At 37.2% G+C, this 27,774-nt stretch overlaps 2 protein-coding genes across 16 annotated transcripts in view; both read left to right on the top strand.

The window, feature by feature from the left end:
- Positions 1 to 11,614, top strand: part of LOC101175167 (calsenilin) — a 63,367-nt gene extending 51,753 nt beyond the window's left edge. For 8 of the 10 annotated variants that reach the window (XM_020705764.2, XM_020705765.2, XM_011478914.3 and 5 more), the window contains 6 exons: positions 4,421 to 4,545; positions 4,630 to 4,699; positions 6,803 to 6,981; positions 9,317 to 9,421; positions 9,516 to 9,578; positions 10,688 to 11,614. In XM_020705764.2, coding sequence (XP_020561423.1) covers positions 4,421 to 4,545; positions 4,630 to 4,699; positions 6,803 to 6,981; positions 9,317 to 9,421; positions 9,516 to 9,578; positions 10,688 to 10,735 — 590 coding nt within the window. In that variant the 3' untranslated portion in view covers positions 10,736 to 11,614. Of the gene's footprint in view, positions 1 to 1,841; positions 2,255 to 3,955; positions 3,959 to 4,420; positions 4,546 to 4,629; positions 4,700 to 6,802; positions 6,982 to 9,316; positions 9,422 to 9,515; positions 9,579 to 10,687 lie in introns of those variants that run through there. The other 2 variants (XM_004072185.4, XM_020705768.2) reach the window with 2 other exon arrangements.
- A 90-nt stretch (positions 11,615 to 11,704) lies between these two features.
- LOC101156743 (solute carrier family 23 member 2) overlaps positions 11,705 to 27,774 on the top strand; it is a 32,814-nt gene continuing 16,744 nt past the window's right edge. The window contains exons 1-4 of one of the 6 annotated variants that reach the window (XM_020705761.2): positions 11,705 to 13,042; positions 23,937 to 23,985; positions 25,819 to 26,036; positions 27,453 to 27,551. In XM_020705761.2, coding sequence (XP_020561420.1) covers positions 23,937 to 23,985; positions 25,819 to 26,036; positions 27,453 to 27,551 — 366 coding nt within the window. In that variant the 5' untranslated portion in view covers positions 11,705 to 13,042. Of the gene's footprint in view, positions 13,043 to 23,877; positions 23,986 to 25,815; positions 26,037 to 27,452; positions 27,552 to 27,774 lie in introns of all 6 variants that reach the window. The other 5 variants (XM_011478912.3, XM_011478907.3, XM_011478906.3 and 2 more) reach the window with 5 other exon arrangements.

The raw sequence follows: 27,774 nt of genomic DNA, 5'->3' as shown, positions 1-27,774 counted from the left end.
TTTCATTGTCAGTTTTCAGTATAGTTCTATTTGTTTTTATTTATCGTAATATTTTATACATTCTACGAGTTTGTCTTTTTACTCAGGACATTAAGTCCTTCTGAAAAAAAAAACAACCTAAAATTAACATTTTTATTCAACAAATGTCACTGAACATGTAACATGCATGCTATTGTGGCAACAATGTTTTTCTTGGATAAATCTGTATTTCTATAGATGCATTCTGTGGAAAATGTATGTAAAAGTGACACAAAAAAGTGTGCATTTTGTTGAGAAAATGGTAAAATCACTAAATAAGCAAACTTATTCTCGTATATGTATTTCAATTGATTTTTATTTTTTATTTTGAAGTGATTCTGGAAAATTGAATCTTTTACTTTTCTAAAAGTATAGTTTTGATTGATCTAGTCTCAGTCTGTTGTTGAATACACTGCAGTGTTATTGCTCTGTTATATTTTTGTTTTTGTGTAAAATTCTTTTTATTTTTACAGTTTATTAGTTTTAGTAAAATCTGATTGTTTGTCATTTCCTGAAGAGTAAATAAGAGCCTGTATCTGTTAAATTCAGCAGAGGCTGATACTTAAGGTTTATTCAATTATAATAACTTTTTGAAATAGTTTTTTCCTCTTAGTAGTTAAGCTGAACCAATTTTTACTTTCACTTGAAGGACTTTATATAGTCAAAGCCAAAGTCCTACCAAATTAGAGAGGAATTTAATAATAATCTGGAATATTTGTTGTTTAACATTCATCCCTTTTGTTCTGTTGATACACAACAGTCTTGGCATGACATCTAAAAAATTTTTTTTTACAAAATGTTTGTTTTCGATTTCAAAGTTTAAAATGAAAACAGCATTTTTAGCAAAAAAAAAAATATATATATAGAACAAATGTTCTATAATTAAAACATATACAAAAAAACTATATGTGTAAATTAAGTTGTCAGTTTATGGATGCAAATGTGAAATATTGTTTCATAATGCTGGTTTACCTAATGTGTGTTTTTCTTATATTAACTCAACAAGGTATTTTTAGCTTTTTAAGGATTTTTAGCTTTTTTTTAGCACAGTAACAAATCTTTATGATACAATGGTAATTATCAAGGATGTATTGAACATAATGTTAACTACTTTATTTTTCATAAAACGGATAAAATACTAAAAAATACATAAATTCTGCACCGTTTCTTTGAAGAAGAAAAAACGCTAGAGTATCTCCATTTTAATGGTTTCATTGAAATTACTTTTTTCTTTTCAAGACTATAAAACAGAATTTAATTCTAATGTAATTTTTAATGTTTTATTTTGTATAAATGAACAGATTTTACACTTTTTGTAATTTCACCATCTAAAGCTTTTGTGTTCTGTCGTGTTTCATCAGTTGTTTCAGGGTTTTTCACTAGATGGAGGCAGAGCGTGAAGCGAGTGTTGCTCAAGTGTCACAGGACTTGAGGGAGCGTTCAGCGTCTCTTTTGAATTAACCTGCTGTTAAATCTGTGCTTCCAACACCAGAGAGACGTAGTGAGAAAGTGGATCACTAAGCTGGAGTGGAAAATTGAGATTCGGGGTGTCCATCCACGTTTTACACGAACCTTTGTGGAAAACTGTTTTCCTAATAGTTAAACATTTAGAAACAATTATCTGACATTTTTGTGATTATACCAAAAGATGTGAATTTTTAGTTGATGAAAATAATTTTTATGTTACTCCTCAAACAATCTTGGGTAAATTCTACGTTTCTAGTCCTATATTTTATCCCTGCTGTCGCTATTTTATGAAAGAAAAAAACGTTTTTTTTTTCTATTAAAAGCAAAATGTAAATAACTAGATTTTTCAAAGGAGTATTTGTCTTTTTTTGGGGGAAATTCTCTAAATAACTTGAGCAAAGTTTTAATTGTGGAAGTCTTTAACAGACTGCTATGAGCATAAAAGAGCAAAGAGAATGAGTTTTAAAAAAAAAGGCTGAAGGGGAGGGCTTCAAGGAAAATTAGAACCATCAGGATAAAAATAAGCGTTGAGGAGTGAAACTCACTCAGAGACGAGGGGATGAAGGAGGAACACGAGAAGACACACTAATTTAAAAAAAAGTTGAGTTATGTGGGACAAATAAACCAAAAGACCATAAAAGGGATAAAAGAAGAAATATGAGTGTAAGATGGGAGACGGAGGGACTCCAGACTGTCGGCATCGTCTGCCTGGTGATCATGTTCCTCAAGCTGATGCACCTGCTCGGCCTGATCGACATCACTGAGACCGGTGAGGAAACGCGGGTCGGGGGCTTTGAGGAGGACAGGAGGATGCTGGACAGATCAATGCACCTCAAGATAGCTGTGAATTCCAACCAGACTGAGACATTCTGTTTGCAATTTATTGGCACAAAAAAAGAAAAAATTCCAAAGAATTTTGGATACAATCATGTAGGGGTGTAACAATTCATTTTTATAACGATTCAATTTGTATCATCATTTTAGGATACTGATATGATTTATAGCCAATATTGGTTCATTTTGAACTGTGAATCCGATTTTATCCGATTCACTGACCTAAAGTGGATCCAGGACGTCTTTAGCCAAAAATTCAACCAGTGGTACTCGGATAAATACTGAACAGTGCAGGAGATGTTTTCCAGATTCCTTTTATGTCTTGCAAGTGCAAATTAAATATGTGTACAAACAAGTATTTTAGTTTCCTGAAGTTCAGCTCACTGTTGTTTTTCCACATCAAAATTATCCAAATATTAGAACATTCTAGCACACTGTATTGCTAAATTCAAAGTGTTTCCACACATTTGATTGATCATTTTTGGTGCCAAAACTTGTGTGTCGTCCCTGTAAAATCTGTCACTGTAAAATCTAAATACCACATCTCACTCCAAATGGTATTTTCCAATTTATTTATTTCATTTTGAAATTATTTTTTAATGGTAATTGATGGTAGTTGATTGGATTCGAATAACAACTTACCTTAGATTAATCTGATTGACATTTATAGGAATATAAATTGATTCATCGATTAAGTTGATTAATCATTACACCCCTACAACCAATTTAAAAATCTCAAACAAAAACACTAAGCGGTGAAGAAAATGCCCTAATTTGTTTTTATTTGAATTCAACCAATACTTCATTTGCTGTAGACTTCATGTGGTTTCTTTTCCTTAAATGCTAAATGTGCGACCTCAATGACTATCAATGATATTCAATTTTTACTTTTGGTTTCTGTGCTAAAGCTCCTCTGATGCACAGGACAGGTTTATCTGCAGAAGCTGGATGGATGGATCTTAGCAATAATTAATCAACAATGACTTTAGTCTTTGAGTTTCACATCAATACCAACATTTAAAAAAAATGCACTCAACATCATTAAAACAAAGCAAAGGGAAAAGATTTTAAAATAATCAGAAAATATTTTGTGATAAAAATAAGTGCTGATTACACAATCTTCAGTATTTATTAAATAGAGTTTGTAAGTTTTTTGCATACTTTCACATTTCCAATCATACATACACAAACAAAAACATGCACAATATTCTGCATAATTAATACTAAATTGTGAAAATGTGTTTTAATCTTTTGAAATTTTAAGATGTTGAAAACTTTACCAAAAGGTCAAATTTAAGATCCTGACTTGTTCATGTGATGTTACTAACTTCCAGAGGTTTGTGACTCAGGCCTATTTTCATTATGAGGTTGAGGCAACAGACTGATGTAACACATGACTGGATCACCTTTGGCTTTCTTCTTTTTGGTTTCTGTTCATGTTTTTGATTTTCTGCCAAGTGTTTGAACTGGATTTATTTCCTCTGGACTGTTCAGCTCCTGTGGTGTAACCTTTCTTAACTTGTTTTTTTGTTGTTTTTTCCTCCTCTTACTGTCGCTCCCCCACTGTTCTCCATTTACTCTTTTTCACTCCATCTTGGTGTTAACCTTCCCCGCCTCTCTTTCTCTTTTTCAATAGATGGTAAGTATGAAAAAGCTTAAAAATCTGCTTAACCTGGAAGAGAATAAAGCAGTTGTGCAGAGCTTCCTCGTAGCATATGTGAACTGGTGATCAGTGGCACGCAGACATTAACTTGTGTGTTCAAATTAAAATTTTATTTAAGATTCAATTTTTTTTAGGATTTAAGGCTTTGGTAACTTTACAGAAAGTACTTCCTGTTCAATTCTTCTTTTTTTTTACTCCTTTATTCGTGACTCTTCACTTCCCTCCTTTTCACTGGCATGTTTTCCTCACCTGCCTTCCTGTTGAATGCATAAACTCATTCCCCTCCTTCTTCCCCTTCAATTGTTGGACTATTTCCACTCACTCCAATTGCTGTCCCATTCTTCTTTCTTTCCCCTCATCACCTGTCCTCGTCCTCCTCTTTCTCTTCTCCCTTCCTGTCTGTGGATCCATCCCCTTCTCTCTGTTTTGCTCCCACAGACAGCAGCGACAGCGACCTGGAGCTGTCCACGGTGCGCCACCAGCCGGAGGGGCTGGACCAGCTGCAGGCTCAGACCAAGTTCACCAGGAAGGAACTGCAGTCGTTGTATCGAGGCTTTAAGAACGTGCGTTTAGGTGCTCACTGCATGTTTCCAGACATGAAGTGAAAGGTTTCACTATATTTCTCTTTTTTTTTCTGTCTTGTGCAGGAGTGTCCCAGTGGACTGGTTGATGAGGAGACATTCAAGTCCATCTATTCTCAGTTCTTTCCCCAGGGAGGTTAGACAATTAGTCCATTATCTCCTCCATTTTCCTTCCACATACTCTCTTAAAAGTGTCATGAAGGATTTTAACAATTCCGCTACTTTTATCATCTAAGATGAGCAGGAATTTAATGCAATTTGTTTTAATACAGACTTTTTTTATTAAAACTGTATAAAATGTTTTAAATCTCCTAAGTAAAATTCTTGATTTTTAATGCAACAATATAACTTTATACTAATTTACTTGGATGAGAATGTTGAATTATATTTTTGTTTTACTTCTGTCATGTTTTTGTGTTTTATGTGTTTTCTCCTGCCTTTAACAAACTATATTGTTATTTATTTCCAGTACCTGTTTTTTCTTGTTAGACAAAGTCTTTACTTTAATATCACATATATTAGCTCAGATTCTAATTATTCTTTATTGAAAAAAATGATCTTTTTATTTAAAAAAATGATGTTTAGGAACATATTTTGTTAATTTATTACCAGTCATTTCAAATACATACTGTGTTACATCATGTTTAGCGACAAAGTCAGAGAAGCCAGACTGAGATGGTTTGGACATGTTCAGAGGAGGGATAGTGGATTTATTGGTAGAAGGACGTTGGAGATGGAGCTGCCTGGCAGGAGGGCAAGAGGACGGCCAAAGAGGAGATATATGGATGTCTTAACAGAGGACATGAAGTTGGCTAATGTTAGGGTAGAAGATGTCCATGATAGAGTGAGGTGGAAAAGGATGACTCGCTGATGGGAAAAGCCAAAAGAGAAAGAAGACTGTATTACATCATGCAGTCCAACTTCTCTAGTTTTTTCATCAACCCTTGATGCAAATATGCTTTAAACTACTTCGGCTAAAAAATTACCTAAAAGCAAAAACAGAAGTGATTTTTTTTTTTTTTTTTAATAGCTGGAATTGAACTCAGGCATCCAGGGGTTAAAACAACAGGAAACACATTTAATAAGCTCTATATTACACACATATGTTCACAACTTAAATAGTAACACATATTCACCAGCTTATGAAGCTTCTTTTTTTTCTTTGATATTTATGACCAATAAACACTGACAAAGTTTTTTTTAAAATCCCACAATTCCTCAAAAATTGATAAAAATAGTTAAGTCAGGCACCTCTTAAACCATTTGAACCCAATTAAATACCATAACTCCAATAGGCTTACTAGATATGAGTCTTGGACTTGAAAAATCAGTTTTTATGTAAATAAGCTTAATCTGCTGTGTGTCATGACATCTAAAGCATCTTGCTTGGCTTTTTTCTTCTTTTACTTTTTTGGGTTACAGCTCATTGGGTCATCTTAAAAGAGGTCATGCTGAGACTTCGTGCCAATAAATGTTCAACTGGATAGCAAAAAATCCAGATGTTTTCATGTGTACCCTGTTGAAATGCTGTAATTTCCTACTCTGAGTCATGTCTGTTTAAATAAGGTCAAAGACATTTAAATAAAATAAAAAACAAACAAATCTTTGTTAACTTTTACAAAGCTTACATCCACATTTTTTTCCATAACATTTTGTGTCACAAAGAATAATGACAACCATTTTTTTCATCTTGAACATTTAGGAATGTAACCCAAACATATTTCATAATATGGGGCTCAAAGTCTGAACCATCCTCTTCCAATATGTCGTAATGACTCTCCAGGATGCTTTTTTTAGTACTAGGAATTTTGTCTAACTTGTTAAAAATTAACTTAAATCTCTAGAAACTCAACTGATTACTTTTTTAAACATAAAACCTGCACTTTAGATTGATATTGACTAGTTTGGAAAATAAATTGATCAAAGTGTTTAAAGAAAGGACTTCTGTAGTAAAAGATGCATGTTCTGAATTTACTTTAACTTGTTTTTAATGCTTTTTTTTATACGTTGGCAGCTGACTTTAGGTATTTGTTATACATCAAACCTTGAGTCAACACCCACAGGGTCTGTGGTATTCATGTAACGATGTAGCGGCTTTATAACGTCAGCGTAAGCCGCCGTCACTGTTTCGATCCAATATAAACATGACAGCATTCCCATTGTTACCTCTGTGAAGGATGTGTGTTTTAGCGCTCAACGTTACTGTCAAAAAAAGAATCAAAGAATCTTTTGTCCACAGATGCTTCCACCTACGCTCACTTCCTGTTCAATGCGTTCGACCTTGACAGAAACGGCTCCATCCGCTTTGAGGACTTTGTCATTGGCCTCTCAGTGCTGCTGAGAGGATCTGTCACCGAGAAGCTCAACTGGGCGTTCAACCTCTACGACATCAACAAGGACGGCTACATCACCAAAGAGGTGAGTGTTGTGACTCACAACTTTATCATCTTGACATTTGAACTCTTTTGATTCTTATTATAAAGGAGACATGTTTCACTCATGCAGCTCTGACTTTACAGCTAGAGTCATCACAGTCAAAATGTTACAACATATTTTTTTAATCCCTGACCTTTTGGGATTTCTAGTAAATTTTAGTTTCTTCACAAAGCAGAAAGGTTTCTAAAGTTGAATATTGCATGATGGCAGCGAGAAGCCCCGTGTTAAAATCCCGGGTGGGACCTTTCTGTGTGGAATTTGCATATCCTCCCTGTGTGTGCCTGGGTTTTCCCCAGGAACTCTGGCTGCTTCTCACAGTCCAAAAATATACTTCATTGGATGATTGATGATTAAAATGTGTCCCCTAGGTGTGAATGTGAGTGTGTGGCCCTGCGACAAACTGGCAACTTGTCCAGGGTGTACCTTGCCTTAACCCAACAGCACCTCGGATAGGCTCCAGCAACCCCAAAGCGATTCAGCGGGTTCTGAAGATGGATAGATGAAGAATTGCATGAGGTGCACAACCCTCTTTGTACATTAAGAAACATGAAAATTTCCTTAAACATTGTTAGTGCTGCAATCTGAAACACTGATCTCTTCTAAAGATCCATCCTTCTTCTACAAAACAACTCTCCAGTGACTTCATCAGCTTTTACTTGTATTGACAGACAGGGACTAGAGCAGCATGGTCTGGTCCCCTCAATCCAAGCCAACCGGAGAGGCCAGAGTTTCTTTCATAGCCAAACATCAAACACCTACTCACAGAGCAAAAGAGATGCTCTAAAAAAAAAAACGGCTTACTTGTTTTCTTACTTTTTTTCCTTATTATTTGATTTGGTTAAAAAAAAGTTTTTGCACTATATAGTTTGATGTTTATATCAGAATCAGAATAACTTTATTGATCCCACACGTGGGAAATTTTATATACATGGTATAGTTTGATATGATGTTTTTTTAAGATTAGTCCATATTTGTCATTGGTATTGCGGTATTTTTGTCTATAATTAGGATTTAACTGGCCTAGTAAACTTAGCCCATTTCTGCCCAGATTTTCTCAGAGTTGTAAGGCATGTCATTTTATCATCCGAGTCCCCCTGAATCATGTCATCTATTTATATTTTATATTTTGTTCTTTGTTTTAAAAGAAATATAATTTTTATGATTAGCTAGTATTGTGGCCAGTCGGCACACCACTTGTCTTTTAACCAAATATTAGAGATTTATTAATAATGTAATAACAATGTAGTTATAATCAATTTAAAAAAATGGTGAAGCATCACCAAATAATTTGAACTGGCTCTGTTATTCTCATTTTTATACTTAAAACTTTAACAAACAGTTTTATCTGAACCACTGAAACACATGTTGCTTTCCATACATCCCTCATACGTTCATGTTCCACTTAATGTGGTATTTCTCGAAGCACACCACATGTAGTGGCACATCACACTTTACACACACAAATGATGTGCGTCCACCCCAGTTCTTGCGGCACTTGTACCTGCTACCAGTGTTGCAGGGCTAGTGGTAGAAACTACCAAACCTGGTGGAATTTGTTAGTGCTGGTAGGTATTGGCCCTGTTATGGTAAACACTTGATTTTTTGAAAGGTTTATTTCAACCAATTTAAATTTTATAATTAGTATAAATATTATGATTGCAAGTTATGTTGATTAAATTTGATTACATATTTTAAGCGTTAAAACCAGGCACTTCTTCACCTGCCTCCTTTGACTTCCCAATTGTATTCTCCCTGAACTTAGTGGTCAGTGAACCTTTAAAAAAGTCCTCTACTGAGCAGAATTTCCCGGTTTAGATTAATCATTTTACTAAAGGAATGAGATCATGAGGAGGACAAGCAAAAAACACAGGGTTTTCTATGTGTTCACGTATTTGATAGACGTTTTCAAGAACTGTGAATCAAATTTGTGTAAGACAAGCTAGGCAAATGCTGCATGATGTGAAGTGGAAGATTTGAACCATAAAATCTGGAAAATTGGAAACCGTTACTAGGTGACTGGTGGCTCCAAAGACACTGACAGGATTGTTGTTTTTGAGTTATTAGTGACATAACTGTTTGTCCCTTCTTTGTTATTCATTTCATTTTTACGCTCAGATAATTCACAAAGATTTTAACTTTTCAAAATCGTAAGGGGAATTTCCAACAGTTGGATTTTAGGTCAAATGGAGCAGAGAAAATGTTTTGAATCCTCCCTGCTGAGTTTTTCAAAAGAAGCTCCATGCAGGTTAGAAGTTTCTGAATATATAGCCGAGATGTTTTGATTGAAATGTGATCTATTTGATGTTTTTCTCCACAGGAGATGCTGGCCATCATGAAATCGATCTATGACATGATGGGGAGGTACACCTACCCCTGTGTGCGGGACGAAGCCCCCTCTGAGCACGTTGACAAGTTTTTTCAGGTTCACAATGCAGAAAGTTGATTAAAATATTTTTTGAAGGGCCTCAGATTTATGTTTCCCTCTTTCTAACTATTTTTTTTTCTATTTTCAAAAGAAAATGGACAGAAACCGGGATGGCGTGGTGACGATTGAAGAATTCATTGAGACCTGCCAGAAGGTGAATCATGCACTACCCCTTACAAAATGATTGCTCCAAAAACAAAAAGTACCTCAGAGTTACTCATCAATATAAAAACAGCACAAAGGTTTCTGACTCAGTGACAACATCATGTTATTAGTTGACCATGAACTGAGATCATAGCTTTGCGGAGTCCAGAACAAAACACACCTTTCAAACGTCAGCTTTCACAGCTAAACCTTTCGAAAGCCTAAAACCTTAAAGCTTAACCTAAAATAGCTCGATTGACTCTGAAAGGTTGTCAGTGTGCTGTCGCTATTAAATTTGAAGTAGAAACAGGGAAGACTCGACTCTTCATTCGCTTTTCTCTCCTTTCCTTCATCTCTATTCATGCAGCAGCTTCAAAAACTGTAGAAAAGGAGACAATCGTGCTTTTGCTGTCTTTTATTTTTTTATAACAAGCCAATTACTGTCACAAAAAGGATGTTAAAATGAAAAAATATAAACATATATTACATGGTGAATAAACTTCTGCATGTACCCGAAAGGATTCAGGAATAATATCTCTTTAACTTGGATTTCTTTTTACAAGAAATTAGGTTTTGGGTGGGGCTATTGGAGGGAAAAACTTAACGCATGGACAGCAGTGGTAAAGTGTCAGAACCTTAGAATAGTATTTCAGGTTTTAAAAGAAATCAAATCATTGTAAATATACAATAACAAGCTTTTGAATTTTGCATTAACAAAAATTGGTTACTTGTGTTCCATAGTTCAAACTAACCTTCATATCTGTGATTACTTTAGTTGCAATGTCTATTTTAAAGTCATGCTTATCATGTTATACCTTTATGTTGATTTTAGGAAAAGAAAATTACAAGAATTGCAGTAGTGAAGCACAACACCAGGTATGGTTAGGGTTAAATCAGGATGACGGAATGCCTCGTATTTGACATAAGCGTAGATTTAGACCTTAATAACAGGCTTCAAGTGAGTAAATTAAAGCAGAGTTTAGAAAAAGGAGTCATTGTTGTGCTTCTTATATCTCAATGTGCAATGCTAAAACAAAACCTAACTATTATTTATCAGTCAAAAACTTCAGTGGTTGCCCTCATTTGTTTAATTCATTTACTTTTTTGCTTTTTTCTCAGGATGAAAACATCATGAACTCCATGCAGCTGTTTGAAAATGTAATATAGAGGATTTGGATGAATTTCCTTTATCAGCTCAGTTTGCAAACGAACATCAAGTCCAGCTTGTCTGTCCTCGAAATTCCCACAGAAGTGTAGGTACTGTACAAATACGGAAATAGCTGTAGATGTGTTTTTATACTTCCACCTAAACTTCTTCTGCTGTGTCCTGTAAATGTGTCTGGACTTAAGAAAGACTGTTACGGAAGCACAGGCACATTCCTGGTGAGAAAAATGAATAAATAAACGGGCTGAGACGTTCACCATTATCATTAGAGGAAGGGAAAACAGAGCACTAAGTTCACATGGATACAGACTCTGATAAAATAATTACACCTTTAAACTGGCTGTTTATTTTTTTATATTAGATATTATAAATGAATAAAAAAAAGAGAATGACAGCATGCTTACCTGTAAAATGTGTGATGAGGAATCAACTTGCTTCACAGTTTTATGATATCAGCACTTGGTTAAGGATGAACATTATTGGTTATGTATTTAAGCAGGCGTATGTATATATGTATAGGTAATAGTTCTACAGTAAATTGTGTTGGACTTAACTTTGCTGCACCGTGTAATAAAACAATTGTTTTAATTATTTTTAATTAAATTAAATGAGTTAATATCTAATACGTTAAATGGAGTAGTCAAGATTTTCTTCCACGTTTTTTTTTTTTTGGGGGGGGGGGGGGGGGTTGTGTTAACTGGTCATCATAAACTGTGCAGTACAACGGGGGAATGACATGACTGCTGCAAGTGTGTCTTCATGCTGAATTTCAGCTTTAACATGATGGTTCAGTGAATGACAGCATGCTTTCTATGAATACCGCAACAGTGGACGACAGTTGGACCTTTGTGATCTCAGTTCAATAAAAAAAAGTGCAACCAGTCTGGAGTGCTTCTGTCTGATTTTGACATTTTTCTGACAGCATGCACTAACCTGCACTGGCGGTGTGTGAAAACAAAATCAAAGGAGAACCACTTTTTGACTGAAAATGTCAAATCTTCATTAACACTTATTATTTATGTCAGGTTTTATGGCTGTATTTCACAAGTGGTTTTTCTATTCAACAAACAATCTATATAGGACCTATTCAGTTTTTATGAATCTTCAACAACAACTGTCAATACTAAATGTTTCCATGATACTTTAATGTCCCAGTTTTCTCATTTCTGAAATATTTTAAGACAAAACATACATGAAATCAATTTTTTTCAACACAAACTTTAAATTGAGTTGATCAAAACTTTTGTACCGATAGTAGATCTCAATAGTAATTTTTCTAAAAGGTTCAATAAAATTACACAACCTGCAGAATCCAGTAGGCCTACAGACTGTTTTAACATGCAAGTTTTTACTATCACATCTAAAATGAAAAATTTAAACAAGCAGACATCAGAGTGCACTTAACAGTGCCTTCTTTTGATTATCTACAGGTTCGTGTTTACAAGTTTACAACCAACTTAATGATAAAAAAAAATTCAAGAAACAAAAGTGTGACTCAGAAAAGGACCTGTAAGGGTTCTGTGGTTTAGATTGAAACAGAAAAAAGAAATATTATTTATGCAACAACATTCTTGAATAAGCTTGTTTTTACACTTTCCACATGTAACATGCTGTTGGGTGCAGGCTCAGTCTTGTTATCCAAACGTCTTGTTACAACACTGTTTAAAGCATGAAAAAGTGCGCCTAAAAAGAGAAATGTGCATAAAAGAAACCTGTAGATGGCAGTAAATCAAAATAACGAGGCCAAAAGGCTTAAAGCTTTGATGGGGCTCTTTTAGTTTATAGGATGCAGGTGGTGCTGTTGTTGGGAAAAAAACCCACAAAGATAAAAAAATATATTTATAAATCGTATGCAAGAAAGGTTATTTAGAATACATATATAAAAAATACACCGTCCTCCCGCTGCACGCGGAGGAGGTGCTGTGTCACCAAGCAGCGGTTTCCGATTGTGTCGCCCGAAAGGCGGGGCGGAAGGTGTGGTCTCGTGACGACACATGCGGACATGCGTGCTGATGACGATCTCCAACTGCCGTGGCTTTATGAAAGCCGATGTCCGCACACGGGAGGCGCTCTTGGCAGCTGTTTCACAACGGTTTTCTGAGGTTATATAGGCAGAGAGCGCGCGCCGGTCTCTGAAGAACCGAGCCATCGACCGTGGCCCTCTCCTCCACTCTGTCCGCTCTGAGGGTTACCCTACCATCCTCCTCGAGGAGACTGTTAGCACCGCTCCACCACCACCAACCAGGGGACCGAGCCGCGCTAGTGGCTGTGGGGGGAAGTGGGCTTCGTCTTGTCTTTCAGTCAGGCAGGTGAGTCGCATTTCGTAACAGTTATATAGACATGCTGGACGCACGTGCTGGTTTGACCTCGCTGAGCGCGTAGAAACGTGTGTTCTGGAGGCCGTCAAAGCTTCCCCACAGCCGGTGTTGAGGCTGACACAGGCGGCGGGATGTGAGAGTTCCTCCTCCGGATCAAAGAGACCCCGTCAGCCGGCGCGACCACATGCCCACTGATGCTGCGGTGTTACTAGGGGGGGGGGAATCAAGGTCCAGTCAGTCAACCTGTCATGCCCAGAACGGCCTTCGCCCTTATCTTTTTACCCTTTAACACAAAATACTCTACCAATTAGTGCGCTTTTAGCTCGGAACTGCGTGTATGTTTTGGAGGCCTGATGCCTGAAGGTTTCCAGATAACGTCACACTTCAGGAAAAAAATAATAAAATAAAAGAAAAGAAAAAGAAAAAGGCGCCCGTGCGATGAATTAAGGCACGTTGCTGAAAGACACGTGAACAGGTAGAGCTGCTAAGGAACCATTGCTTCCAGGCAACATCAGTGAGGACACTCAGGCTCACTCACCCATTAAGATTTATTGCGTCACACTAATGCTGGTGTCCTGGAGACCCGAGATTGATCCCGAAAAGGAAAAATAATCTTGAAGGTTGGCAAGATTACATAACTTCTGATCAATTCAGACTGGATTAGCATCAGTTTGGATAGAAAAGGCTTCAGTTGTTTCCTGGGTATAAAGCAATTCCCATGCATTCGATGAACAGGTAGTTTGATGAAATAAGTTGAGGTTTTTACTTCAAGACCCACTCCGATCAACCTTTGATCTATTTTCAAAACGTTCCCAGTGATCCTTTTTAATTATGAATATACAATTTTTACCCCAAATCATAAAACCTTTGTCGTTTTCTAGGATATATAGTTGCTGCAGAGCAGCAGTAGGTCCATTAGAAATTTGCCTCTGAGCTGTGGGCGGGACTATTGGCATGGAGTAAGCCTGCTCCCACTTCCCATCATCCATCCGTTTATGGTCTCTCCTGCTAGCTTTTACTGGTGCAACAAAAATGGCGAGCATATCTGAGTTATCCGGTCATACAGTTTTGAGGCAGATGCCAGCTTAAATGAGGAAAACAAAGACGTACATGGATCTTGTTGTTTATAAGTAGACGCATCAAAATGAGCAGTGGGAAGCCGCGGTAGCTACAAGATTTTTCCAACGGTAATGCAGTTTTAAGCTTCATTCTCTTTTTTAAATATGTCCTCCATCATCAGAAAACTCACTTCAATATGTTAAAAACCCAATTTTCAGTGAAGTGGGCTTCAAAATTGGTGGTCTTCAAACGTCCATTAATGCCTCTTTTAAAGTACAGTTTTTTATTTTGAAACCGAAAATGAGTATTTGCTTTACTGTTCCCCACACTGCAGGAAAACAGGGCGCAACTATGGTTCAATTCCTTCGTTTTTGTGTTCAACTGTTCTCTATTTCAATGATCCATCCTCACCTGTCTAACAGGACTGTTCTTTTTTTGGTTTATCAAGATTGTGAGCCTTTTAGAGCAAACCCAAGATTCTATAGGCATGTCCTTACTTATCCTTTTTATTTTGTATTGTTGATCAAGGAGCATCTCTCTGACCCTTAAACATAATCTTGCCTGATACGGATCCACACAGAACCAACATCTTGAGATGTTAACAATAATAGATACCTCTAAAAATATTTGCAATAATGGCAAAGTTCTTTTTAACGTTGACAAAAATTAAAATAAGTCACGAATCAGGACTGCACGATCGTTATTATGTGCGCCTTATTTGCATGTGCAAAGTCGTTACAGTGTTACAGATTTGCACTTCATTATCTTCCCTTTCACCTGAGCAGGTCAGTATCTTGAACTTCTCACCACAATCTCTTGCATCTGACCCTTGTGTGGCTTTCTAAACTGAAGGAATCTATTTCTATTAAGAATACAACAGCACCACAATTTAGTGGAAACCCCAATTTTTTTTTTCATTCAATATGTGATGTGTTATTACAAAACGACAACAAAAAAAACCTAAAGATTCAGCAAAACGTCTTTATTTGATTGCTAAAAGGCAAGTAACAAGGACCAAAACCTTTCAGAACCTGGTGTAAGTTATAAAACGATTAATTATAAATCTGTCTCGCACTCCTTTGACACTTTAAACATACTGGCATGCAGTCGGGATGCAGCAATTCACTTTCCCCATGATTCGGTTCAATGGTGTAACATGCTGGTTGGTTTTCAACCAATGATTGTGGCATCCCTCATTTCTTTCACTTCTTCTATTTGATTTTTCACCTGCAGTTATTCTATCAGAAAAACGTCTCAAAAAAGTCGATAGGTTTTGCGAGGGTTTCTTTTTCATAAACTTGCAACTGATATCCTGTTTTGTTTGAGCACCACAGGGAAATGAAATTAGCTTTTCTTTCAGACAAAATAAACACTTCTGCTGCCGGAAAACCCTGGATTTGGAGAGACGATATTGAAAACTCTTAGCTGTTTGGCAATAATGTAATCTTTAGAAATGTCATAATCTATACACTTCAATTAATCACATACACTCAAGTCTTCTCTTTTCATTTCCAGGGGTAAACGTTAGACCACCCTGCTTTCACTGCTGATATTACATCCCATATAGCTCCTGTAAGATTTAAAGCAAATCGAAAGGCTTTATGATTGTGCTCTGTGCGTTTTTTAAGGGACAGCTCTGATCACAAAAAGTTTAATCGGACTGTCAACAAAGTCTCTTTAGAAATCTTGAATGAAATTGTTTTGTTGCTGCTGTTACATACCTCCTCTGACCCATTGGAGGATTGTAAACGGTGCACTTTTACTTCCGTTTTTCTCTTCATTATTCCCCCTCCATCACCGGTGTTATCACTGCTTTTGTCACCGTGGCTCAACAATGCAGCCTGACTCTCCTCACTGGCTGACGGGTTTGCTTGAGGTCAACAGGGCAGCAGAAATGGTTACTTGGCCCAGTTAACCGAAAGCAGCATGTGACCAAGATTACACTGGAGTTCTGGGTCATGCTAGGCTTCCCACTCTGCTTTGTATAGGTGTGTTTGTTAAAGTAGACATTTTGGGGCCTGCACCATATTTAACAGATGGTTACAGACTGCTGGGTGAAGGAATGAGGCTTTCCACTGTTGGTCAGTGTCCCTCGGTGTGATTGGGGGCGGGGGGGGTGAAATGACACCATATGATCCTTATGCAACTAGCGAGGCCATCTGGAATAACCTCGTAATTAAACCAAACTCCATCATCATCAAATGTAGGTTGTTCTCCTGAGAATGGGCATCTGCTGCTGTGAGCTGTTCCTCTGAATGATGCTCTTCTCCTAACTCAGCCCTCCACTGCAGAAGTTAGTTTTTTCTTTTTCTTTTAATAGTTAAACCAATAAGGCTGTAATGTGTTGCTCAATTTTGAAAATTAAATAAGAGGTTATGTTCCAGGATGTGACCTAATGTACTGATTTGAGTGGGTAAAACTGGCATTTAAAATGTATTTTATTAAGTCCTTCATCTTTTTTGTTTGTTTTTTTTATTCCACACCTCAGAGGTGAATTTCTAATGAACTACTGCTGCTCTGCAGAAAATGTCATAGAGAACAACATATTTATTTTTTTATTTTGGCTAAAAATGGCAAAATCATAATTAAGAGAGCACTGAAAACAAAGATCAAAGGATGATCAGACCGGGACGTCAATAATTTTGTAACAGCTGTGTTTAAAAACCAATTGCAGCTTCATAAATGATAGCAAAATAAAACCTGCATGTTCATAATTTTTTAGGTCAGTTTTAAAAACACCTCAGTGACTCACATTAAACTCAGCTTTCATTAGAATCTTAACAGTTGCTGAATGAAGTGTTGGTGGCTTACAGAAGAATACCCTTTGACCTGCATGGTCTTTTATCTGAAATGGGTCACGGCTTTTATTGTACATCTGCACTGTTTCTTTTTTTCTTTTTTACAATGTCTAGAAATAAGAATTTACATGTGAAGCTGAACTTTGGGCTGTTATAAAAAGTTTAACTTAGATTCGTCTTATTTTTTATTTCTATCAACAGCCTTTAGGATAAAAATGATAAGTTATTGGCAATAGCAACTTCAAATCATAAAGTAATTTATATTTACAAAAATTCCCTTTTTTTTCTCCCAGGCACAACAGATGTATAAATAACTCTTATCTAAATTGTCCTTTTGACAGTTTTTTTTTTTTTTAGGTTAGGTTTAGTTGGTCACTGTGAGGAGTCTCCACCGCTGATGGCCTTCAGGATTAGTGGAGCTTTACCTTATCTTTACAAACCTTGTTTGTGTAGTCACTCCTGCCTTCTTAACACCTCCACACAGAAGCTCTCTGAGCAGATTTGTTTTAGCAGTAAGCATGTTCTGAATGGCTTTGCCAGTCTGTAACATAACAGGACAACATGATACTCGGCTGAGACAGTGAGGCTGTTTCTATGCTTTCAGATTGTGATTGGACCCACATACTTCTCATTGGTCATGTCACTGCTTACAGTGTTTGATGAAAGTAGCCTATTCATCTGTTTTCTAAACCCGCTTAGTCCCTTATGGGGTTGCTGGAGTCTTTCCCAGCTACTATTGGGTGAAGCCGTGGTACATCCTTGACAGGTTGCCACTTGGTTGCTCGGCCACACCATCACATACACACACTTACACCTTGGGACAACTTATAACTATCAATCAACCTTTGAAGCATGTTTTTGGACACAGATTAAACACACAAAAAGGAGTCAGCCGGGATTTAAACCTGGGAGGTGAGAGTTATCCACTACACCACAGTGTAGCCTGACAAAAGGTAAATGAATGTTTTCAGAATGAATAAACAAGTAACTAGTGTTTGCTTATTTCAACATTTTCAACATTTTGTTTTATTATGCAATAAGGGATCATTTCAAGAATGAGTTCCCCATATTTTAATGCATGAGGTGCATTTATTTCCTCATAATAAATGTTATTTCCCCAAGACATTTGCTGTTATTGACCATCTTTACATTGTTATCCATCAAAGCATCATGTTAGCCTCTGATTCACTCTCACATATGGAAAATATGCAAATTCTTTAGTTGGTTTTGTGCAACTGATTCCTTCCATGTTGGCTGATTTGAATAAACAACAAACAAGATAAAATTCAGCTTGTACTTCTTCAGCTTTGATATAATGCAACCTAAAATTGGTTTAAAATCTAAATAAACTGTTACTTGAGCCCCTTAAAGATTGGTCATAACTTGAAAAAAGAGATTCAACTTAAAAAACGCTGAAAAGGTTTACCATTGGTTAAACGTTTTTAGCAGTTTTCTTTTTTTACTTGTAAACTAAATACTGGGAAAAATCCAAGCTTTAACTAAATGCTGAATATTTACATCTTCTACACAAAGTAAAGGAACTAAATGTTCTGTTTTTACACTGAGTTTAAACTAAAACCGCATGGAATGAAGTTATGTTTTTTTCTCTCCTTCAGTCTGGGCCTTTAACTCTGCTTTGAACCTGATTTATGATAACGTTTTTTAGTGTTAAACATGTGCAGACAAAGATGTTAAAGTCCTTCTAAACCTGTTTATGCATCATTATAGCTAAGCCTTGGTACAGTGATCATTAGAGTGAAAAGGATAATTCCTATGATTTCTGTTCAAACAAGCAACGCTGATTGTATCTGCAGGAAAAGTGTGGCTCATGAAGGCCTAAAGGATTACATGAACTTCTAACATCAAAGTAGCTCTGATTTATTCCCCGTCTGGGAACAAAGTTTCTGAAATGCCTCTGGCTCAACAACCTTTAAGCGTTCCGTTACCAAACACATTTATTAATGGGTTTTTACAGCGTCCAGAAGGAATTTGTTGAGTCATGGTTAAGAAAAGGAAGCAGAGATGCACAAATAGGAGGCAGCACCTCCAGTAGAAGCCAAAAATGTATTTATTTGGTCGTTTTCTTTCAGTTTCAGTTTCTATAGTTTAATTTTGCCAATATGAGTTTGAGATGGTCATCAGGGATGTGATCTAGCTGAATAACCACAGAAGATCTCTTCATGCACTTTCACATTTCCATTAGTCTGACGTTAGAACTCATTAAAATCCCACTCAACTATATATTTGTCTAATGTAAAAGTGTTTAGGTGCAGTTCTCATCAGAAATCAAAAAGACATTTTCTGCACATTGGCAGGAGCTCATTAGAATTCACCTGCGTTGAGGGTGGGAATGTTGGCGCGGAAGTTGATCTTCGCTAATTTCCCATCAACCCTTAGTTTACACTCTCTCCCGCTAGCTTATTGCACCTCACAAGCCCAAGCTAACATTAGTGTGGCAAAAAAACAACTGTGAGCAATATTGGAGCTACGCAGCCGTACAGTTTGAGCCGGGTGGTTGCTCAGAAATTGAAGACATTTATGTATCTATTAGTCTGCAAGTGGATGCATCAGAGTTGGAGTGGAGAAGGGAGACTTTGACCTGCCCATCACCGCTGCTGTGTCAAAAATCTGAGCTTTTTCAAACCATGTTTTCATCAGCTCCTGATCCAACATGATTTTGATAGAGAAATATTCAGAAACAGTTTTTAAATTATTTTATATATTCCCTCCATCATGAAAAAAAAAACTACAAGACCATGGTAAAAACACCATTTTCATTGGAGTGGCGCTTTAAGAGCTTGGTGAGTTTGTTGTTGATTATATTTTTCTTATTACAGAAATCGGATACGACACACAAAACTGTTGGTTTTTCCTAAATTTTAGGTCTAGATGGGACTAAATGGAAAAATCATGACGATTGGTAATTTATCTTAAAGATGTCCTTTTTTTTGTTTATTTACAGCAAATCTGTTCGCGCAAAAGGTATTCTTAAATTAACTGTACAGGTATTTAAGTGTAAAAAAAAACACAAAAAAGTATTATATGTTGCATAAGGTGCATTTAATAGATTAGAACTATATGTCAATGCTAAAACATGATTACTTGGAGCATTCAAAACATCAAATGGTTTATGAACCTTTAACAGCCTAAATTTGATCACACAGACACACACATAGACATCTATTATGTTGAGTAAATTCTCTGTTCAATCAGAGTTTATTGTGTTCCTGTCTGTCTGAGGGCTTTGTTCTTTTAGTAACACTAAGGGGGGAATGATTTATACTTGCTTTGAATATTTGGACATTGGTTACCATGACTATAGCCAAAGCAATCAAATCAACAGGCCAAATGAAAGGTTGAACTGTGCTCTTTTGTTTCAGTAGCCTTTGACATCCTTCAGGCGGTTTTCATAGCACAGATTGTCAGAATCATTGACCAACTTTAGTTTTGTAAAGTTATTTTTCTGGCGTAAAGTTCTCTCTCACATTTATCTGTTGGCCTTGTACACCAGGGATTTACTGAAGTCATGAAAGATTTCAGCACCACCCTTATCAGCTGTTTTTAAAACCCCTGGAAGTTGTCAGGTCAAGGAGACGGGTTTGGATTCTTATCCTCTGCTTGGGCTTTCCTGTCACTTTTGCTCAGACGTCTGCTGTCACGAAAACAAAATAGCATCTCTGTTGCCCTTGCTCCACAGACGGGATGTTCATTAGTGTAAACACGACCTTGAAAGGCGACCTGCTCACATGTAAGTCCGTCATATAAGCGCCTCATGGGTCTTTGTCTTACGTGACAGCCACATGCACAACATGTTTTACCACATTTCTGTGACGCTTATAAACTATATGGTTTTTGTCAAAGGTTGGACGAACCATGAAAATCGATGTGCTGCTGAGACTAAAGACATAAAGAAGCTCCTGAAGTTCAGTGAAAACATATTTCATTTAAAAAATCTGATTTCTTTTGGTACAACCTCAGATAAACGGATCAAACTAAGCTAAAGTTTTAGTGGTGAGACCATGTGGCGTCCCCATGCCGACAGTTTAGTTGGTTTAGTGTAAAATGAATGTAAGGGAAGTGGAACAGACTTTTGGTCTCACAAACGCTTAAAGATAATTTGGTCTTCAGATGTCAACACGTGAACAAATGGATTTACTGAAGAAAAATGGATTTGCTTGGTTTAAATCTGTTAGCACGACATTAAAAACCAATCCATTTGTTCACCATTGAGAAAATTTCCCTTTGAGGAGCTGAACTGTAGAGAATTTTTGTTCCTGATCACGCTCTCATTTAGCCTGTGACCCATTACTGCTGTAAGTTTTTCATTTTGCCTTTTTTTGGCACAACCTATTGACACTTATTAGAATATTGCAGAGGATAGAATTGGGCCAAAAAAAGAAAGTTTTTAAACCTAAGTTTAAAACCTGAATAACTGCAGAGAGAATATTAAAAAAAAATTTGCAATACAGAAATGGATTTAGCGAAGACGAAATGTCTGTAGTTACTTTTTTTTCTTTTTTAGAAAATCTGAATAACTTGTGTGCAAACCAAATTATTGTTATGAACTTCTGTTCAAGTTCTTGAACAGTTCAGCACTGTCCACCTCAGTAAATGAGTAACAAGAAGAATGTGGAAGTGACAAATGTAAATATATTTATATTTTCTCTTTGTCTTTGATCAAATAAAAGATATTTTACTATAATAAGTTCCACCTTTGTTGAGTTTAAATCATCATTGATGAATTTTACTGACTGAAATAGTGAACTGTGTATCCGTGTCAATGACAGGAAATGATGCTGCACAGCCATTAAATTGTTTATTTACTGCTCCGTGTGTGTCCGCTCACATATCTGTTGTTTCTGTCACTCTGTGGCTGTTATAATACTCGTGTCTGCTCATTAATCCATTTTTCACTCCACAAACAAGCATGAGGCCCAAATGGAGGCAGAAGTTTAACAGCACAGTGACATCAGACGTAGCAGCAGGAGAAAAGTCAAAGGACATTTTTGGGGTTTTTATGATGAAAGAATCAAACTGAACTGGTTTATCAATTATTTTTCATAAACAAGTATATGTGATTGTATTGTTTTTGTCTGAGTTTAAACTTCTCATTTCAAGGCTACATAAGAAAATAACTGAAATGTTTTAAAAGTTCTTAGACCTGAGGATGATATAAAAATATATTTTCAGAAAATATTCAACTAAAAAGGGTTTTTATTTTTTAACTGTTGAGATGGGCGGCACGGTGGTGCAGTGGTTAGCACACTTGCTTTTTAAAGACAGCTGTGACTTTTAGCTGTATGTGGGTTTTTTATGCTTTTCATGTGGTTTTTATGGATACAAAAAATGATCTTAATCAAATGACATTTGGAACAAACTGGCAGTTCTGGATCCATCAACAGAAATTTAGCAGAGGACTGCCACATCTTTGATGCGAGTATGTTCCTGACAAAGACTTGTTTCTGCTTTCAGTCCTTTCACTGATGTCTGTTCAGAACAGAGACCCTGACTTTGCTTTCCAAATTCTACAAGAGTCTGTAACAAATTAAGGAGACGAGAGAGTATGATTGTTTGGTCTTCTTTTGAACAGGTTTTTTAAGGCATGTTTTGTTTGACGACTAACAATTCTGCTAGGTTTTCTCATTGTTTCCCTTCTTTCTTTTCTGGTTTCATTTGAAGGTTGACTCATTTTCTTCATTTTGTTGTGGAACTTTCTGGTTTTCACCACTGTGTAAATGCATAGGAGTTTACCACCAACATCCTGAAGGTCAGTCATGTGGTGTTTTATGCTGGAAGCTCTCGCATGGAAACGCAGAGGGCATGAACGCTCGCTCACTGTTTTTAATGCTGGGTGACAGATGTAACCCAATCATCTGGTGCACATGGTGCACAGATGCGGTCACCATGGTTTTACATCCAGACTGAAGGCATGTTAAAATGAATTTGCCATTTATCTTTGTTCCTCTTGAATGACTTCCTTTTTTAAATCTTTGTTCTGTGCCTCCTTTTGTAACTTCTATAACTTTCTGTTGCACAACTGCAGATATGTTGCGTAAGCAGCTCTGCTGCCAGTTTGTGTGTATGTGATGGTACTCCCTGTCAGCACCAGCAGACACACAGCCCAGAGGAATCGGTCGGGGTGTCAAGTCTCTTGGGCGATGGTGACGTTGGGGCCCTGCAGGGATGCTCTGCATAAAACATGCCACGGGTCGGTTACGTTCAGGTCCGAGTGCTGGAAACACAAACTTGAGAAAAATAAAGTGTTTAATTTACCGTAGATTATTTGACCGGTCAGTTTGTTTTTTCTCCTTTCTCATGTTGTTTTCCATGTATTCAGGACACAAATCTTGTTTAGATGATTTTTGTTTTCTGGCATAACTTAAAAATTTAGGGTTTGTGTATTTTTGGTGAGAATACATTTGACTGCAATTGCCACCTGAAGCGAGTTAGTGTGACGTCACCGATAGAAATGGCTAATTTTCGGCTCCAACCAAATGAAGTCAGCTCGCTCGCCATTATTTCGCCCTCAATAGGGAAATGTTGGAGTCCTTCTGTGTTTTTGCAGCTTTGTCCTGATGAAGAACCGTTATTTCTCTTACGTCTCACCGGGAGAGAGTTTTAAATTTCCTATGATTTTTTTTTTTTGTTTGACTAATAAGAAAAATGTAGTAGTGTCGTCCTAAACCTAAAAAATTACATCTTAACTTGTATTAATCACCTGAAAAACGTAAAGTAGATCTTCAGAAGTTTTCCAAGTTGCACTTGGGTCAAAACTCACTGTCATGGATCCCAGGTTGATCTTCTCAGGCTCTATTTCACCGCATAGTCAGAGTTCTAATCAGTTCATCAGAGTGTTTGTGAAATGCTAATTGTAAAATTAACTCATGTCTCGCCTCCCTCCTCCTCCTCCCTGACCCTTGTGTGTTCCTCCTATGTACCCCCCCCCACCCCCTCTTCTCTGAACTCAAGCCTCTTCTTTTCGTCCTCCTCCTCCTCTTCTTCCTTTCCTTCTCGCTCCTTCCACACAGATGCTCCCAGCCGCCCCGCTTGACAGGAGTGATGGGATGTGTCAACTAGGTATTACACCTATCCCAACATTTTACACTGCAAGCCGGGATAGTGGCTTGGGAGGGGGGGTCAGTACTAGAAAAACTGTTTATAGTCTGGGACAAAACGGGATTTAAAAAGGAACAACAACCCTAAATTGATGACAAATTGGACTGTATGAAAACACGAGTTCTTCTATTTCTGCTTGTATTTCTTGCAGTTTTGTCCTCAGAACTGCTGATATTTGTGATTCTGCAGAATCTAATAGTATTTAGGCATATAGATAATCTGTTTTATTGTAATTCTCATCAATATATGACAGCAGTAGTTAGTGTTTAATTTGTTTATCTTTTAATTGCTCTGGTAATCAGCATATGCTTTAAATGTGTCCTTTGCAGTTATTTAGATCACAGCTCCATACAAATACGTGTTTTTTTTAGATAGACGGCATACTTTTAGAGAAAATATGGGCTCAAATCAGGAGTTTTATCCTCTAACTTTGAAAAGTTTCAACAATAATGCAGACAGACTCAGACTGGCATATGGCTTCCTCTACATCACTGGAAGTCGAGAGCATGAATTTTTTTTCTTATTATTGAATGTGGGTTGTGATTAAAAACACTGAAGTCCTATCTATGTGCCACGCCTCCATTGGTGAGTGGGATAAAGACAATAAAGCAAATCTTCACTGGAGTTAAGTTGGAAAAGTCAACTGGATCGATATAAAGCTTTAATATTTGAAGGCTTGGATCGATATTTAATTGAAGCTCTTAAGGAGAGTTTCAACCTTCAGGGTCTGTGTGAAGGTTTCTGTTCTCTGCTCTCTTGTTTTTATTGGTGAGTCTTGAACACTCAGTAATGCATCTGGGTTAAGCAGCCAGCCTTCAAAATAAAGCAAACTAACCTTAACTTTTTAATTAAAGGATTCTAATTTGAAGGTTTTTTTTTTTTTTTTACAAATTTTTACTACAGTTTTTTTCTTTAAATATGTGACTGAAACAATGGCGCTCAGACATGCCACGTTAATTTAAATAATTTGTCTAACGAACAATACTCTATTTTAGTGTTTACTTTTGTTAAAGCCCCTGCCCGTCTAGTTTGACTACTTTAATACGATTTTAGAATCGTTGAGTTTTCCAGGAACTTGGAAGCATCGCCTCCTTTCCCGTTTTTGTTTTCATTTATGAAGCTAACGAGAAAACATGACTAGTGACTGGAATTGTTGCGTGCACCAAAAGCATTTGTCAGTCACGCAAACTCCAAACGACACAATACTGAGAATTAGAGGCACCTGTTCTCGCCGTACGGGACAAACCATCATCCCTGCCTCTGCTGCTCTTTCACCATCATCTCTCTGCTCTGATTATCCTCTCCCTCATCTTTCAGAGATGCCTCTTTAGTTCGCCCTCTCCCTTACAACCCCCCCCCCCCTCCCCCATTTCCTCCTCTCTTCTCCATCAATGACCTGACACATTCAGCAATTTATTTTTCCTTTAATCATCCGTTATATCTTTATTTGTCTTTATCTGATTTTCAAAAAACAGTCTTTTTTTTTTAAAATTATCAGCCCACAAAAACAGTAAAACAGGAAATCCTCTTTAATCCTTTTTCTCTTTTTTCTTTAGAAAATTCTCGTGCGGCTGCCCAAATCCAGAAATACTGCATTCTATTTATGCATAAAGCTTCTTACTCACATGTAGTCATTTTATTTTTCATCTCAAATTGGTACTAAATGCATTCTCATCATGTGACCTGAGTTTCCTCAGTTCTTTGGAGGTAACAATAAATGTTAAGTCTTGAATTAATTCAAAAATGGTTCATTTATGTCTATTTTTGTGTTGGTTTTTCTTCTTCTCTAAGCAGATGACGCACTCCTGGATAATGTCATCGGACTGAGAGATTCATCTGCAGTCTGCTCACTAGAAGAAGACACGGGAGGGACTGAGGAAGAGGAGGGAAAGGACTGTGAAGACGCCAGGATGGGTGTGGGGAAGAACACCTCAAAGTCCTTGGATAGCAGCAGTGACGGCGGAAAATATGAAGACGACAGAAAGCATGGAGTCGATTTCTACCCCATTCCGGTACAAAACTCCATTTCACTCTTAAAGAAAGTTATCAAGTAAAACCGCAGAAGCTCACAAGCGGCGAAGACGAGATGTTTTAAATGTATTGTCATTTGCCTTCCTTCCCATCGTTGCTCTTCTTCTCTCACAATCACATTTGTATTGATTTTTATTGCTCTTTCATGGATCCTGTTTGTTTGAGTGAACAGCCTCACCCTGACAGACCGCTGCATGCTCTCTTAGATCCCTGTTTCCTTTCTTTGTCCTCCTGGCTCATGGAGAGCGAACAAAGGCACTCAAATCCATTTAAGTAATCTCAAAACCAGTAGAAACAGATTATTTGTAATGTCGAGAGCACAAACCAATAAAGGCCAGACCATAAGGTGTTTGTAAAACCCTCTGAAGTCAGAAAGCTCATGAGACTCAGGCTAGATGTTAAAAGAAAGCAAGTTTTATCTCCATCTTTAATTATACACAGAGTGTCAGTCCTCTTGAAGGTGAGAACGGAGTTCTAGAGTTTCATTTCTTTTTTTATCTTTTAAAGCTCTTTACTTTTCTTTTTTTTTTTTTTTTGCTCCTTCAGTTTCCTCATTTGAGTCCATGTCTCCACACCATAAAGTGGCAGATGTGAGGAAGCTTACAAAACAGAACCACCATGAGATGTTTTTTTATTTTTGTTTTTTTCAAATATCTGATCCTGAAACTTCCCAGAGATGAGCTTCATTCCATCCTTTCTTTTTCTTTCTTTTCCAGGCTTTGCTCAGACACACATTTCTGAACTTCAAACTCTTTCTGTCGTGAAATGTTTTGGCTGATTTTTAACCTGCTCTTCTGCAGGCTTTAGCTTGGCACCTTTTAGGTTTTGCATTTTTCCTGATGGTGTAAAGTTGCCTGGTGTGAATGCGTATGAATGTCCCGGTGATGGTCAGAGCGGCCGTAGGCGCGTACTGGCAGCCAGGCATCTGTCAGTCTGCTCCTGTGGCCACACCAAGAGCTAACCATCATCACCAAGTATGAATGAGGAGTGAATCAATTATGGATAGACATTGTAAGGGCTTTGTGGGTCTGGAAAAGCTTAATATCATTTGTCTTATTATTATTATTATAACATTTTTGCTCACAGTAAAAATTGGAGCCCTTTAAAGACATATTCCAGAGGCGCCATCACATGTCCTGCAGGTGGACCTACACCATGGAAGGGATGTGCCTCCATAACTCAACATTTTCCCTCTTCAGGAAGCTCATCCATGTCGAGGATCCTATGTTTGACCCATTTCAGTGCACGCTTTGCATCATTTACATGATTTTGTCAGCAAACCAACGACATCCATGTTGGAGCTCTCATTCCCTCCACCAGCTTGTCCGGACACGCTGGGTTGTGCCAGTTCAAGTCGAAAGCGCTGACGTCATAACTGAAAGTGCTTGTGTGTTTAGGTGGTGGTTAATGGAGTGGGTGGTGCCAGTGGGGACCAGGACACCGAGAACACAGAGCTGATGTCCATCTACACTAAAGATAATCAAGGAGCAGAGAAGGTATCTGCCCTTAAAAACGGTTTCCCATTTTTATTTTCTTTTTTTAAGTTTCTGAAAAACAGAAGGGTTGCACAGTGGTGTAGTGGTTAGCACTCTTGCCTGGGGATGTGTTTCGTTGAGCTATTATCAATACCACTCCTCCTATTCATACTGCTTTTTTATCCAGTATTTTATGAGGTGGCACAGTACCAAACAATACCGGTTTCTGAACCGCATCCCTACT

Source organism: Oryzias latipes, chromosome 9 (genome assembly GCF_002234675.1).
Source record: "Oryzias latipes chromosome 9, ASM223467v1".
NCBI classification, from domain to species: Eukaryota; Metazoa; Chordata; class Actinopteri; order Beloniformes; family Adrianichthyidae; genus Oryzias; species Oryzias latipes.
This window is presented reverse-complemented; position numbering and strand designations above follow the sequence as displayed.